This window comes from Anopheles maculipalpis, chromosome 3RL, assembly GCF_943734695.1.
Source record: "Anopheles maculipalpis chromosome 3RL, idAnoMacuDA_375_x, whole genome shotgun sequence".
Taxonomy (NCBI): Eukaryota; Metazoa; Arthropoda; class Insecta; order Diptera; family Culicidae; genus Anopheles; species Anopheles maculipalpis.
The window spans coordinates 82,112,619-82,128,381 of record NC_064872.1 but is presented as its reverse complement, the minus strand read 5'-3'; the positions used below and the strand labels follow the sequence as shown (position 1 = coordinate 82,128,381).

At 44.9% G+C, this 15,763-nt stretch overlaps 1 protein-coding gene across 4 annotated transcripts in view; it reads left to right on the top strand.

The window, feature by feature from the left end:
* The first annotated feature begins 12,190 nt into the window (after nucleotides 1-12,190).
* LOC126561876 (PTB domain-containing adapter protein ced-6) overlaps nucleotides 12,191-15,763 on the top strand; it is a 359,240-nt gene continuing 355,667 nt past the window's right edge. For 2 of the 4 annotated variants that reach the window (XM_050218237.1, XM_050218236.1), the window contains exons 1-7: nucleotides 12,191-12,357; nucleotides 12,436-12,600; nucleotides 12,667-12,947; nucleotides 13,016-13,302; nucleotides 13,366-13,466; nucleotides 13,534-13,840; nucleotides 13,912-14,036. In XM_050218237.1, the coding sequence (XP_050074194.1) occupies nucleotides 12,214-12,357; nucleotides 12,436-12,600; nucleotides 12,667-12,947; nucleotides 13,016-13,302; nucleotides 13,366-13,466; nucleotides 13,534-13,840; nucleotides 13,912-14,036 (1,410 nt within the window). In that variant the 5' untranslated portion in view covers nucleotides 12,191-12,213. Of the gene's footprint in view, nucleotides 12,358-12,435; nucleotides 12,601-12,666; nucleotides 12,948-13,015; nucleotides 13,303-13,365; nucleotides 13,467-13,533; nucleotides 13,841-13,911; nucleotides 14,037-14,193; nucleotides 14,974-15,763 lie in introns of all 4 variants that reach the window. The other 2 variants (XM_050218235.1, XM_050218238.1) reach the window with 2 other exon arrangements.

Genomic DNA, 15,763 nt, shown 5'->3' with positions numbered 1-15,763 from the left:
GCCCGGAATGCATACTTAACGCCGTAATGCACACTCGTGTTGCAAGTTCTCGAGCACTTGAAATACCTTTTTGGAGCAAATTCTTTCCTCAGAATGTAAACACGATCGATGCTTAGTCAGCCACAGCCAGTAACACAGCATCAGCGAGTGTCATCGAGAAATGGGAGCACGATACGGATCATTCTGATATGCAAAAAACAAGTAGCCTTTTTCGTCCCTGTTGCGCTTTTTGAAGCCAGTTTGGCTTAGTGTTGTGTGTGCGGGCTGTGTCCTTGATCGCGATCACGATGGATGGCACCATCGTGCGGCAGTGTTCTCGCATTACAGCAAGCAAGTCCGAGTGCTACGAGTACCATCAGGTATCATCAGCATCACTGTTCGACCAATGCGTCAACACGAAACTGCTGCCGCAGCAAAGCGTCGTTCCATGCCGTGTGTCGTCGTCGGCTGCGGTTGGGCAAGGTCCAAAACTAAAAACCCGAAACCGGTTCCTAGCTTGTCAGTTGGGTTTTTAGTTTTATGAGCCACTAAACTTCAATCTAGCTGTTTGTTTTCGTTTTGTGTGTTGATGGTTGCGTACCTTACGTTGGGCAGCAGTTTTTGGGCGCTTTGGAGTCGGGTCAGGTGTGTGTGTTGTCAGTAGGATTGATTTTTTATTTTATTTTATTTTATAGTTTATTGTTTGTATCATTTAAATTGAAAGGAATTTAAATAACGTCCAGATTTGGATTATTTCAAAATCGTTTTATGCCTAGTTTCGTAAAGTATTTCCCTCCCTTTACTCAATCTGTTCATCAATTTTTCAGGTTCACATTGATATCTGTAAGTTTTAAGTTATTTACTTGTTTTTCTTACTCTTCTGTTATCTTCTTCTTAATCATTTTATTGCTTTACACAAATTTACTTCTATTTAAGTTTTGTTTTTTAGTTTTCATGTGTTTCTCTTTGATTTTTCTTCAAAGGCACAAGAATACCCTTTTATCTTATTCCAAGTTTTTTAATGATTTCCTTTCAAATGTCGCATTGATGCATTCTATACAATATGACGCAATGCCGAGTTGGCAACTCTTTTCGGGCTCAACTCAAGGTCAAACGCTTAACCCCGTCCGATCGAAGCATGGAAGTGGGAAACACGATTTCGCTATCCACACACTGATACTGCGTCATTGAGTGCCTTTATCTCTAAAGACCCTCACAGGCTCGTGATCTAATCAAGAATCCCGCCATTAATAGGGATTGTTGTAGAACGAGTTTTTTCTTTAATGTTCTCCTCTAAAACCTATCCACCCTCAGCGAAGCGTATGGGGATGCATCCTCATCGTAGCCTTACCCCAGCCTGTACGTTAAAAAAACTCGAGACAATCTCTTGAAAATGCAAGCACCGATCAAATGCTTGAATCCCAAAGCCGTACAGGCGAGGCATGTAAATATTTGCATTATCCGTCGCCATCTTCGTCGGTCGGGCCCGGCTGGTTCGGTCGTCCGGATGATCGTCTGGCAAAGTGCACGCGTGGTGCACCTGCGACACGCGGTACTGCAAGCCCAGCAAAGTTTGTGGCCTGATTGATTTCAAACCGATAACAACGGGCAAAGGAATTGATTTCTGCTACTAGAGGAACGACAGGGAAAACGGGACAGATCGCAATCGCGATGTTATTTGTTTATTGTGCACAATAGCTGACTAAGCTGTGCTTTGTGGCGGCGATCACGATGATGCACGGTTACGAAACCTACCGCCGTGCGGTGGTTTTTCCGCTGTTGGAGTTTTGGTCTCCCGTGTGATGTTGTTTATGTTTCCGCCAGCTTTGTGCAATCAAACAGTACCATTTCGAGAGCAATTTGTTTACATTACTTTGCATGTGTGTGTGTCCGTGTGCCCTTGCACAAGAGCATCGGTGAGTTAATGCAGATTAAAGTGAATTTATGACTTACCGATTGAATCAGTATTTTAAATCAAAGAAAAATTTGCAATGCATTTGATTCGTTGAAGGAAATAATTCCTATTTTCCGATTTATTAAATTATCAGAAACAATCAGTTTTTGTTTCCGGTGCAGCTGTGAATAGTATGATAAATGGGAATTTTTTTTCAAAAAAAGCCAACGACATAGAATGCAGCTCAAGTTTACTAAAATATTGCGTAAATATTGGTTCACAAAGGGAGCGTTTAAAAGCTCAGCACCCAAAATTTGCCACTGCGATGTGGACCCTGGCCAACTTCAACTAATTTCTCCTAGCTAGATCAATTCATACCTCACTTTAGATGTCCACAGCAAGCACACACTCGCACTGCATCTGCATAAGAGCGCAAATAAGTTCCATTTTGCAGACCGAGGTGACTCCATTTTTCGCGCACATGATAATAGAATGCATTTTCACACCATCTACCGAGGCCAATGACCCATTATTGAGTTCGTTTGCAAACGGTCGGACAGGTAGGATTGGACCGTCACACTGTACAGAATGGTTAAGCAGTAGGGGTGTGAAATACTAATAATAATGATCACCACCAGATACCTCCCGGATGCCATTACCAGCTCACACACATACGGGCGCGAGAATGAAGTAATCGGTTGGTAATAAACTAACCACCCACTGCCACCGGAGCCCATAGTCTTCGAGATGGACCGCCGATTTAGAAGTAGTAATGGTGGTAATGAGGCTGTATGGTGGATCGGTCAAAGTCCGGGCCCCTGGAGGGGGGGGAGGGGTGACTGTGTGTGACCGTGTGGAAACTGTCTAACAATGGGGCCCAATTTCCATACGATCATTTACCCACCCACCGGCGAGTGTGTGCAATATGAGTGTGTGAAAGAATTGCAGTGTCGTTCTTTCCATTTTATGCTCTGTGTGTGTGAAGGAAGCAAACCAATAGTAGTCAATTAGAAGCGCGGGGTGCAACAAACTTTGTGTGACCTCAACGGTGTGAAGGTTTGGATGAAGCAAATCGAATCGAATGCTGTGGCTTCAACCCTGTTGCAAACGATCTACTAACGATCGTTAAGATATTATGAGCTGACGTGTGTTATTAAGGCCCGCCGAAGATGTCGCCGTGTGACGTTATCTTGCATAATTTAACTACCAAGATAAGCATACTTCTCTCACTCATGGAAGGGGGGGAGGGGGGGAGGGGGGGGGGGAGTTGCTATTGTGACAACAAGGCAGCAAACAAACAAGCTGAATAGATAACGTGCGTGACCTTAGAAGGGGTAAGCAAAGGTTTTACTCACGAACCGTACGCTGTGAAGTCGTGAAGAGGGTTGATCGTGCGAAAGAAACATCGCTAGAGCCCTGCCTTAATATCACCCTTGAAGAAGAAACTGGCGGCACGAAAGAAACCGATGTTTGATGAGAAAGTTTGTCACCTTTGTTTAGAAAACTTGCATAAAACCATGTGTTTCGAATGTTGCATGTTAATTAAAGCCGTTTTTTGTTCAAATATGTTGCAATAGTTTTAGTTTTGTGATAAAAATCGTCACGTGCATAAACATAAACAATGTTTCCTGAAATTTGGTAATCAAAAACAAAATCCCTGAACCAAAACGCATTCCGTCACCCCGAAATACCCCTCCGCGGTATTGCCGTGATTGGCTTGAAGTCGTGGTTATGTCCACACTGGTGGAGAGGGGTTTTTTTTTGTTTTCTTAACTGCGAGCTTTGGACGCTATGGTCGCCATGAAAAACAGACTGAACTAAAAGCCATCATTACATGCGTAATGGGGATGAACACCTTGAAACAGGCAAGTCGAAGGTTTGTTGGCCCGTCGGTGGTGTCGTTTGCTTTGAGGTTTGTTTGGACGCGTGTAATTGTCATTGAAGACGTCAATATTTAAAATAATTTTAAGCATTTTAATACTAAACGATTTTTCATGCTTTCATTACGATTTTTTCGCAAGATAAACTAATTTTTATATTTTCTTTACTTCTTTTATCATTTTAGGTAAGACGTAAACAAAGCCCAGAAGAATCTAGAAAATAACAAGCCAACGGTGAGTCGTTATGTCAAATGAAAAGGGTTTTCTTCTCTTAATTAAAATTAAGCCGGCAGCAAGAATAGATGGGCATAAAATTAAAGCCTCGATTCTAAAAACAAATTTACATAATAAAATTGCAACAACTCACACGCCTTACACAGCTACTTCATAACGGCACCGCGGTCCCGTTGCATCTCGATGCATCTCGGTGCGTTTCACAAGAAACAACCTGTGCTCGCGATGGATTTTCATAAACTTCAGCACACAAAACTGGAGATGGATTAGCAGCAGCGTTTTCATTTTGCCATGCTATGCCTCTATCAGAGAGGTGCCTCAGGTGCATTGCTCCATTTCGCATGTTTGCTACACGAGAACGATCGTTCGATCATCGTACGCTTCTAAATTATTTCGCCAACACCTCTGATGTCCAGAGTCCAGAATGAGCATGATAAAAAATAGCGATTTTATTTGATGCATCTGGGCAAGCTATAAGTCGATGGACGACACGGTTGGTTTGGTGGACGTTGTTGCGTGGTCGTATTTGTATGGGTTTTTTTAATTATTACATTGGGCCACTGTTGATAGCGCAAAGTATGCAGCAAATTACAGCTTTATAGCTGCCTGAAGTGTTGAATTATGTTCTGTTACATTTTTGCTGTTCAAGAGAAGTTCCATATTTTCTAGGTGCAAACTCAATTCAATCAATTTCGCTTAAGATCTTCAAAGCTTCAAATTCGAAAAGTTCTACAAAACCCGAGAATTCCAAGAGAAACAATGAAATCTCTTATCCTATTTTGTTTATCTCACTCATGGTATGAAAGAATAAAATTAATTAAACGCTAAATTCAAGACTAATCGATCAGCTAGAATGTTGCAGATTGTTACAAATAATTACGGACGTTACAAACTGCATTGCTACTTCAATTGAACTACCACGGTGCAAAAAATGAATTATTAGGTTTATTGATTTGTTCAGCATTTGTGCAAAATTTGCATTGGCACGAATGCATTCATTCGACGTGGGAAGTGCAGCATGACAAAAGAACGTGCGGTTATTACAATTTATCGACCTTCCCGTTTCTGTTTTGTGAAGCTGCTAATAAAAAGCCAACAATAATTCTGCCTGTTTCCCCCTTTACCGATGAGTGACAGGTGAATGAATTTTCAATAAATCACTCGAACGATTATCGGCAGTTTCCATTCTGGAGCTTAGTCACGTACCCTGAAGGTCATCGTTTCATAGTTCGCATTTGCTTGGTTGATTGTTATTAGCGCCAGACGTGCCACCAACTGCAAATGAACTTTGGAAGTATTATTTATAGCACTTTTTTTGCAAAGAAAAACCGTTTTTTCTCAAAAAAGATTCATTTCCGATCAGATAAAAATGTACCCGATTGCAAAAGGGAACCATATTGCAACTACCAACCATGCTTCCACTGCTTCTGCCGGCGATAATCTTCAGGTCACGATCGTTTCATTAAATTGCTGTCATCTTCCCTCTTCGGGAGGCACTTTCCTTTGATTCGTTTTGCTGCTCAACCTTTCTTAGGCTGCGAAACAGTGACCTGGTTTGATTCTGCTTTTGTCTGCCTGCTACGGCCGTGCCACAGTTGTGAAGATGTCAATTTTGTTCCGTCGCGATGCTTTGTAGGTTAGCCTACAGCCTGTTGTGTGCCGGAACAATTTCATGAGATTGTTTTCCCGCTGTTGCGCAGCTTCGGGACCACAGGTTTAATCAAAATGAGTAATCTGAACCGATGGGTTGACACAGCATGATGGTATGGAATGTCTTCCAGTAAAGAATTCTTCTTCTTTTACTGTAAAACTGAAGATAGGCCCCGTTCTCCAGGTTGGGAATTTTATCTCAAACATTTGCGAAGCAAATTAAAACACCTCCTGTATCATTGGTTGGCTGAAATTAGCTAACTCCCCATCTCGAAATGGTAACTCTGGCATGGCGTGTCAACCGGGAACAGGAAGTAACATCACGCCACATGCCAAGCGCTGTGGCAAGCAAACTAGTTTACGTCCCATCAAGCACAACGCTCTGCCCTATTGCTAATGTGATTATTAGTACTCTCATCCGTAACCCATCAACGGCTCAGCATGAATACGCTCCCTTCCATGCATGCATGCCTTCGTCACAAACAAGATCAGGAAGAAGGTCTGCATCAGGGTTCCGGACGGAGAGATCGACTGTGTCAGAGGGTAGCGGTAGTAGTAGTAGTAGTAGTAGCCCACAGCTTATCAGTCTCACGTCACTCAAGTGTGGATGGGCGTTATAGTGGGCAAGTTTTTCCACCAGTTTCTATCGCTGTGAGTCAACTGGTCTCTGGTCTGGTATCTCATCGACATTCGCTAGATTATGTCGGGGCTTATGCTTCGGTGTAGCGTGCAATTGAAGCTGGAGAAGTATCCATCTTTTCAAATCGTGGCTTTTAATTTCCTGACGATGGCAAGCGCACCACACTTGAAATAATATTTAATACAGAGACCTAAAGAAATGAGAGTGGCGAGACATCGTCGGGTATTATCTCATCTATGGCAACAGTTTCATACGCCTTGTCGGGACCAATCCGTCCCGGCGGCTAACTACCGGTTAAGTTCATTGTGTTTGCAATCGAAAGCAAAAAATTTGCTGGCATCGGCCAGCAAATAAGCAGCCCAGTACCAGGGGCAGGGGCGCTACACAAACTATACATCTCACCCGAACTATGCAATTCATGTGCTTGCACTAAAACATCCCCACCGGACGCTAGGCAGGCAGGCACGAACGGTATGTTATTGCGGCGTAATCATACCGTGTGTGAGCGCCACAATTCAGTTACCCTCTAGCGCACCGCGCCACGGTCAGCTTGGTGTGCCGCTGTCGATGCTGGTCATGTTGTGGTCGTCTAGCGTTTGCGGGCGGGTGCCGGGTGTGGACGAGTAAAACAACTCCCGCACACCATATGCAGACACGATCGACACATCCAAGGAGAAAGTGATGAGGAACCCTCCAGTTTATTTGCACCCGTCCATAGACAAACTCACTCTCGCGTACGCTCGCCCGCTCGTCCATAGCGCTAGTCGTTGAAGGGCCATCCACCGTACAAGGTCCCGCGGTGGTGCCCGGAAGGAAGAGTACAAACCGAGGTTTGGTTGGGGAGTCGTACCTTTGATACTTTCGTGCGCCACAAGAAGTTACTCTGCGCCGTGATTGGAGCGAATTATGAAATTTCCGGTTTTCATTTTCCTGCGGGTCATCGTGTGGTAGCAATGCAAGACATTGGTGGACGCATGGAAGTTCCTCGCAACCCTAGAGGTGAGCTATATTTTAACCGAACCAACCGAGGACACAACGAAACGGATTGCGAATGAATTCCGGTTACGGAGGCGAGTCCATCGCATTCATTCACAAGTTTCCACACGATCGGTTTGATTGTATGTTTTTGATTTGAAGTTCGTCCAAACTTTAAAAATGGAACCTAAATATATTGGTGACACAACTGGGATACTTTCCTTGTCATCATCTTGAAAGAATGAATTTGTAAGCGAATTGTTTACACCATAAAATCTTCACCGTACAACATGAAGCTTTCCGTAATTAGTCAGCACTGTAAGCATGATGCGCTCCAAGCGATGTGTCCTTCGTTTGGTAGGGTTTACGCGAGTGCAAAAATGGCCAAGTACAAAATTGGACGGTAAGCGATAATCATGTAAGAAAATTGTTCTTGTCAGAAGGATACATTTAATTGCAAGCTCAGGTGCAGTTGACCTTCCAATGGAGATGATGCTTGCAGTGACTTGAGAACAACAACGCTAATTTTGTTAAGCAATCATCATACTAGTGTATGTTATTATGATTTGTTCTATGTGGTAATTACTTCGCTGTTCATCGGCAAGACGTCTTGCTGCATCTTTGTTCTGAGATATCAATGTAACTCATCTGATTCTCATTCTTTAGAGTTCATTCATACCTCAAGCACGAATGATTGCAACTTCTAGACTCTTGTCTACCCCTGTCAAACGTACCAAAACAACTCAATTGCACAATCGAACCTGCCTGCTATCAAAATGGCCCTGCAACGTAGATGCACTGGAATCTATTCGCTCAGGATTCCTCGCAATGTTTCAACTTATCAACACCCTCCATTCTTCCACCCAGCGTTCACCACAATCAATTCAACAGCTCAAATCAGTTCAAATGGTTTTAACACGATTATACCAGCACCATCAAAACACGGCCGTGTGCAAACTCCGCACACCAGGCCAAAGGTCTCCCGCTGTGAAGTGATCCTGATCATTTCAATCATCGCGAGCATAATTTTTATGACCGCAAACAAAATCAGGTCCCGGCGCACGGTACGGTCACGCGTTTGAATGTGCTGCTAGGGGTCGTAGTTGATTGTTGCGCCATCGCATCTTCAACACGATAAGTAGTACATCCTTCAGCTGTCCGCTTCGGGAGATGGATGCCGCGTACACATCCTAGAGTGATCGTACCCTTCGGACGGAAGCTTTGACACTTCTTTGCTTGCGTATAAATAGAAACCTAACCCGATAATATGGTGCTGCCATAAGTACACTCCAATTCGGGCAACGGCACACACCGCCGCTTCATTTTTCGGGTCGACCGTCTCGTTACCGTCTTTGCGGTGAACCAACGCAACACATACTTAAGCTCGGCGATAATCGGCTACCTCGCAAGATGTTTGGCCACTACAACGGTTCCCTCCCGCCCGGTGTATATCCCCGTACGTGCTTAATCAATTGGAGCGAATGGATAAATGTGAAGATAGTTGGAAAATTGGACACGACATCCACACACGGGACACGGCTTACCCGGGCCGGAACCAGCGATGTACGGTGCCGTGAGTCTGGAAGGTACGTACTCCCGTACGTGTCAACTGTTTCGTTTGTGCTGCTTTCTTTTACCACGACGTGCATGACATTAGTCATTATTTCTTGTCAAAATTTTGTTACATACATGTGAGCCCCACTCGCATTTCGATTGCTCTTTAGGTTCCATATGTGTTGCAAATGTGTTTCTTTTTTTTTTTAGACGCCGATTTGCATAGCCCGCCTTCAAAAGAGACTGATCGAAAATGACACAAAGTGGAAGGACGCATCCGGCATTACGAAACGAACACTTTCCAATAAATATTTTTTACGGGAGTAAAACCGAATCGAGTAGCTAGTTGTATTAAGGCTTTGGAAGACTTTTGGGGAGAATTTCGAAAAACTTATTTGCTTCTAGCTAAGTAGTATGTCAATCAGCTCATTAATTGAATCATCAATCGATCGTGAATTTTCACATGAATATGTTAAAGGTAACAACCAACTCCTTAACCACTAGTTTGAATCGGAACTACCCATCGGGAGGACTCTCCCAAGCGAAACTTGTCCAAAAACGTAATCCATCGGATACCGACGAATTTAATCGCTGTCGTAAACCTGTCATTAGGTAGTGAATCCATTGAATTTGGTGTTGCTTTTCGCTCTTGAATTCATAATCAAATTAGCAAATTAGCGTTACACTTTGGTGCCTGGCAGCATGAAAGAGCAACAACCAGACCAAATTGAACTTGATTGAAAGTTGGTCATCAGAGACCGGGCATCCAAAATTTTTTTTTTTCGTTATTGCCAGATTGCTCTTGTGTGCACAGATTGTTGTAGGTGTACCTATACCGTCACCATCCGCGTACTTGAACCCCGTTGGCTGCCTGCCATCGCCGTTTTGGAAATGTTCGAACGAAACGAAATATTACGACCAACCATTCGCGGTGTTTGATTTGGGGTTTTTTTTTATAATTACTGCAACCGTGCGGGTTCGGCGCTGTGTAACCTTGAGAAAAACGGTAGCACCCGGTCGATCATTCCACCGCTGTCATAACCTAGCCCCCTCTCCATCTACCGACTGTTTGATGGTTTTGGGTATCGTTAGCTCATCTGAACGAGAAGTGAAATCCAATGCCAAAAGCGCAAGCTTTAGCCCCCCCTTCAATATTGGGGCGCACTGGGCTGAGGGGGAAAAAATGCTCACGGCACGGAAATTGAGGTAACGACTACCAGTGCTCGAGTTTTCGGTAGGTCGCTTACCAAATGCATTCGCACTGTTGCAACTATATAACACGCGGTTCATCTGCTCTGGTTAGTGGTTATTGCGTGACCCTGACCATTTGAAACGGGGGTTGCATAAGTAATAGTTGGCTTCGTTTGGATTTTAGACGAATTTTGGATGCGAATTCTTGAACCTACTAGAACACGTCGGTCATCGAATGGCTTACTAGACTCCCCACATCGGGTGGACGGTCCGGATAAATCCTGTGGTCCTGTCGTGTAAAAACTGACGTCACTGTAACATCACCTTTGGGCCCGTAAAAAAAGCTATATTTATCATAAAAATAAAATAAAACTTTGCCATTGTAACAGTCAAACCCGAACGACAAAGCATCGAAAAAAAGCTACGGTTTGAAGAGAATTTTATTCAAAAACCAATCCATTAAAAACGGCCTACGACCGCATAAATTGGTAAAGGGAGGCACGCCCTCATTGATGGCTTCCTCGAAGCGACAACAAAACGCACGTGTTCAGACATAAACGGTTACGGTGGAGCAACCATTGAATGGTAATAAACTTTTGACGGCGGAACACTTTCGTTGACGATTCTGCTTCTTGTGCTCCAGCGTGTACGATGTGAACTGTAACACTGTAACAGCTCTTTGTTTGACGTGCGCGTACGATTGATGACGTGCGAAGTGCGCTGCGCACTGTAAAATACAACCATTTCACTGTCTAGTGCGGCAAACGATCGGTTACAAACAAAATACCCATCTCGTAAAACCGCTTGATTGCTGCTGCAAGTAGTGGGTGCCATCCGTGTGTGTATGGCAAACGTTTGCTGCTCTGAAGGTGCTGGTTGTTTTTGCAAACGCCGGGCACTGGACTCATAAAGGAAGCAATTGAGAAGAGCAAAGGTAATGAGCTGCATAGTAAACTAGAATGAAGTTAATTTAAAAATATGAATGTTCTTTGTTGCTCGAATAGCGGCATGTGTGGGTTGTAAAGGAGTACAAGATAATGTAATCCGTTGGCTAGGTTTATCGGTATGATCAGTTTGTTTAAAGATGTTGTTGGTCTTCCTGAAAGCGTAACAAAGTTGTTTAATGTACATTCTTTTTATTTTAATCAACAATTAAACAAAATCTTGCAGAGATTGAAGGAAAGAGTTTGGCTTAGAAAATAGGGAAACAACATTATTCAAAAATAAAGCTGTGATATAAGGGCAGTCCCGTTCACTTTGAAGTGTAATGGTATTCTTCAATTTCCAACAACCTCACCCTAAATCACAAACAACGCGTCCTATCAACGACGGCAACAAAAACTGGTACGTGGATTTTCCCAACTCCCCCAGACGGTTCATTAATATTCTCATCGCGGTACGGAGGATGTAAACTTATCGTTTGCGCACACTGTGTGACTTTCAAAGACCCGACTGATCCAGTACACCATCACCACCGTCCATCTACCGTGCGGCTGGTTGTGCGACGTAATCAGAATGGTTCAGAAAACCACAACAGCGCGTGAGCGCCTTGAGAACAAAAACCAGAACCCGACAATTGATGACATCCGGGCGTCCGCGTAATACGATCGATCGATCGGTTCCGAGCAAGAAGTGGGAGAACCATTATGACGCACCAGGGTTAGCTGCTGGTGGGACTGTTTACGCAGTAATCGGTTGTAATTTGAGTCCTGCCTCGACGGACGCCCGACGCCCAAGTCGCCAGTGCGCTAGGCTGGCGCTTCCAACTCCAGCGATATGAGGCTACGTTTTATCGCAATAGGAAACTGCTCGAAGACACTCTCCGCCTGTTCTCGAGATACATTGGGTGGGCCGGGGGGGACAACCGTTAGCGAAAGGGGACTTTGTTGCAGTCGCGCTGGGATTCTCCGGTCTGATATATGCTCGCCATCATGCATGCATTAGTGTCGTCATCGTGTGTTGGTGTGTGGTGCGGTTACTGCTTATCATGCTGCAGCTAATTACGGAAACAACAACGCGCCCGATCTCTAACTTCCTTTCACGCTTACGCCTCATTGCAGCGATCAGTTACGCAGCGAACGGTGACCGCGGCTGTTCGAGTTTCTGTCCGGTCTCTGTCAGTGCACTGACGAAGACAACACGGTTTTGCGTCTGGGTTACGGTCGCATCTGGACGGAGAATTGAGCAAACAAACGTGACAAATTCGAGCGCCCAACATGGCTTCCACGCTAATGTTCTGGAACAAGCAGAACTCCAACTCCAACCAAAATGGAAACGATGCCAAGAACACAAAAAACGGCCGCAACTGGTTGCACGCGCCAGATGTGCTCGTCAACGGCCACGTCGCTTATCTAGTCAAAGTAAGTTCCAGTTGTGTGTCCGGAGCCGCAACCATGGTTTTGTTTTGTGTGTAATCTGGTGTTCTTTGTTTTCTGCAGTACCTCGGTAGCACTCCCGTGGAGAAGCCCAAAGGTATCGAAGTCGTAAAGGAAGCCATCCGGAGGCTGCAGTTTACACAGCAGATGAAGAAGGCCGAGGGCGGTGGCAATGTGAAGACGAAGAAGGTCGAAATCACCATCAGTGTGGACGGTGTTGCAATACAGGTATAGAAAACGCTTGCACTCATGCTTTATCGCAAATGTAACTACATCAACTTCCTATCTCTGTAGGAACCACGATCGTTGACGATCATGCACCAATTTCCGCTGCACAAGATATCTTACTGCGCGGACGAAAAGGGCGTGAAGAAATTCTTCAGCTTCATCGCCAAAACGGGCACCGGTGCCACGACTACGGCCTCCATCAGCTCGGTTGACGATACGAACAGCTCGAACAACTCCACCACCAGCAACGGTACGGAGGATCGGCACGAATGCTTTGTCTTCATCTCGAACAAGCTAGCCTCGGACATTACGCTAACGATCGGGCAGGCATTCGATCTGGCGTACAGGTGCGTAAAACATAAAACCAACCGACAACATCCAAGATGCAATCTAATTGTAATGCCCTTCTTTCCAGGCGCTATGTCAGCGACAGTGGCAAATCTCTGGAGTCGGTGAAGCTTCTCGCGCAGAAAAAACAGCTAGAACACACGATCGCCGCCTACCGGCAACGACTGCGTGATCTGTCCGAGCTGGTGTCAAAAGCGGAACTGGAGAAATTGCTGTTGAAGAGTGGCCTACGAGACATTTGCGATGTACCGGCGCTAGAAAATGGTGTCGATGGCCAGAACGGCTACAACAGCAATAATAACAACATTAACAGTAACAACCACAATGTTAATGGCAGCAAGACGCCGGATTTGGGTATGTGCCTGTAGGAAAATGGTTTTGCAAGGCTTGTTTGTAATATAACAATTGCTATTTTAGGAATTGATGTCTCGTTACCGAATAATGACGATCAGCTGTTGATCGAAACGTCACCAAAACACTTTGCACCGATCGTACCACCGAGAAACATCCAGAATCAGGTATCACCAATATTGCAAATTCCTGCATGAAGAACATCAGCACTTAGAAACGCTTTCTACTCATCAGATTAACAACACAATAGAAGCACTGAAGCCATCGGTCGGTACCAAGCTGGAGGGATTGCTGCTGAACTCGGACTCGGACAGTGATTTCGATCCACGTGCACCAGACACCGACACGAGTATCTCTACCGGTGGTGGCAACAAGATCAGCAACGATCTGTTCGGCTTTGAGCCACCGAAACCTACCAATGCCACCCTTGGCCAGCAGCTCTTTGGCAGCGTCACCAACAATAATCACAATAATGGATTCACCAACGGCAATGGAGCGATCACGAACGGATTCGGCGCTCCGAACAGTCCTCCTCCAATTTGTAAGCTTCGGAAGTGTAAGAAACCCACGAAACTGTGCAGTTTGAGTGATTTCTTTCTTTGCAATTTTTAGTGGCTCCTCCACCAGCAAAATCCGCTCCACGACGAACGGTGCCGCAGACCAACGGAACCACCAACGGATCCAGTGCGTACCAGGATCTATTCGGATCGGTACCATTCAATCCGCAGGGCAATGATGTAAGTGTGCTGTTCGATATCCTGGTAGATGTAGAAACTTTGTTTTATTATCAGCGAAGCAACGAAACGTAAAGGCTAGGTTGACTCTTGCCCACGGTGGGACAAACCGTCCAGTGTAACACTCCTCGCTAACTCCTTTACTAACTCTTGGACACAGGATTCAACAGCGTCGTTGGAAGAATCTTCCTCCCGTGTGCTGAACGACCGCCCATTCTCCGGCAACATTTCGGCAAGCTCCAAACCGGGAATCGGTTCATTCTCGCAAGAGGTGAACATTCTAAGCAAAAATTCGTACCATCTCGATTCGATCCTGGCGTACGGTGAGGGCGGCTACAACGGAACGAGCGCCTTTAATGAGCCGAGCGCACCTAGTAGCACCATCACCGGATCTGCCACTGCTGCTGCTACTGCTTCAAATCTGACCTCAAAATTAAATCCCTTCGCGGCGGCCATCCGCAACAATCCACTTGCGGCCGTACAGCACAAAGCTGCCGCGTACGACGTGTTCAAGAATGCGAGCGACAAGGAACGGTTAACCACTAACACCGGTACGGTACGGTCACACCCAGCATCGTTCGATACGGACGACGATGGCGAGGTGGCACACTGTGCTAACACGACGGCCCCGGCGGCCCTTGCATCCGACACCGGTCTGACTAACCAATCATCCGGTGCTGCGACGAACGAACCGGCTGCCGCTTCCGAGGCACTGTTTGAAGATTTTGCTTTATCGGCTTTTAACGAGTTTAAGAAAGATTTAAGCATCAACAGTCGCAACTTGAAGCGTCAGTCCTCGTTCCAGCAGGACCGGCTCCATAAGCCATCGCTAGCAGGTTCACTCAAAACCATCGGTGGTAGCCTGGGGGATGCTAACAATGGTGGGGCACGCTTACGCCGGGCGGGGGGTGGCCCCACGCTGCTCCAGCCCGAGTTGAAGGTAACGCGTTGATGTGCGCTTGTGCCATCATTGCTGTACTTGTCCTAACAGTGTCCTTGTTGTTTTATTAGTATGTGTTGTAAGGGTCGTCCTAATTAAAATGTCTATGTCAACTCTAAAAACGCTTCATTAAAGATGGCGTTCTTAACATAAAATCTTAACTGAATTTCTGTGATCGTGTTATCCTATTCAAACTAATATCTAACATAAAAACATATTTTGGAAGGCGTTGAATGCCATTATGCTCTTTTAAGATATTCATCAATCAATTCATCAGTAGCTCTTTTTGTGCGGCTGCAGCGCAACGATGGATCTTGTTCCTTTTTTAGGATCATGTTAATTATTGAATCGATTTCTTTTGCTCCTGGATACGTTGTGCTCAGTTTCTGTACTATTTTGTTATGCGTTCGGAACCTTGTCCCCATGAATGGTTTGGATCATTCTTCAAGAAGAAAAATTCCCAAAACAAATTCAAATGGGTGTAACTGATGATCAGGATCGCCCAACTTCAACTTTAAAGAGCTCTTCTATCGAAGAACGTTCACAGATTCGTCAACAGTTCTCAAACTGTTTTGGACATTGCTGCAAATTAATTAAAGAAAAATTAAAGAGACCTTCAATTAGACGCAGTTTATTCCAATACAGTTTGTGATAAATTTGATGCCATGGATAAATGTGTCGTGCCATACTGAAACTAATAATTAGAGCATAGGATCTCATCAACTCAATTACATTCCTCATTCCCGTTTCCGTTGAGAATATGAAGTTGCGTGTGCTGTACAATCGTTAA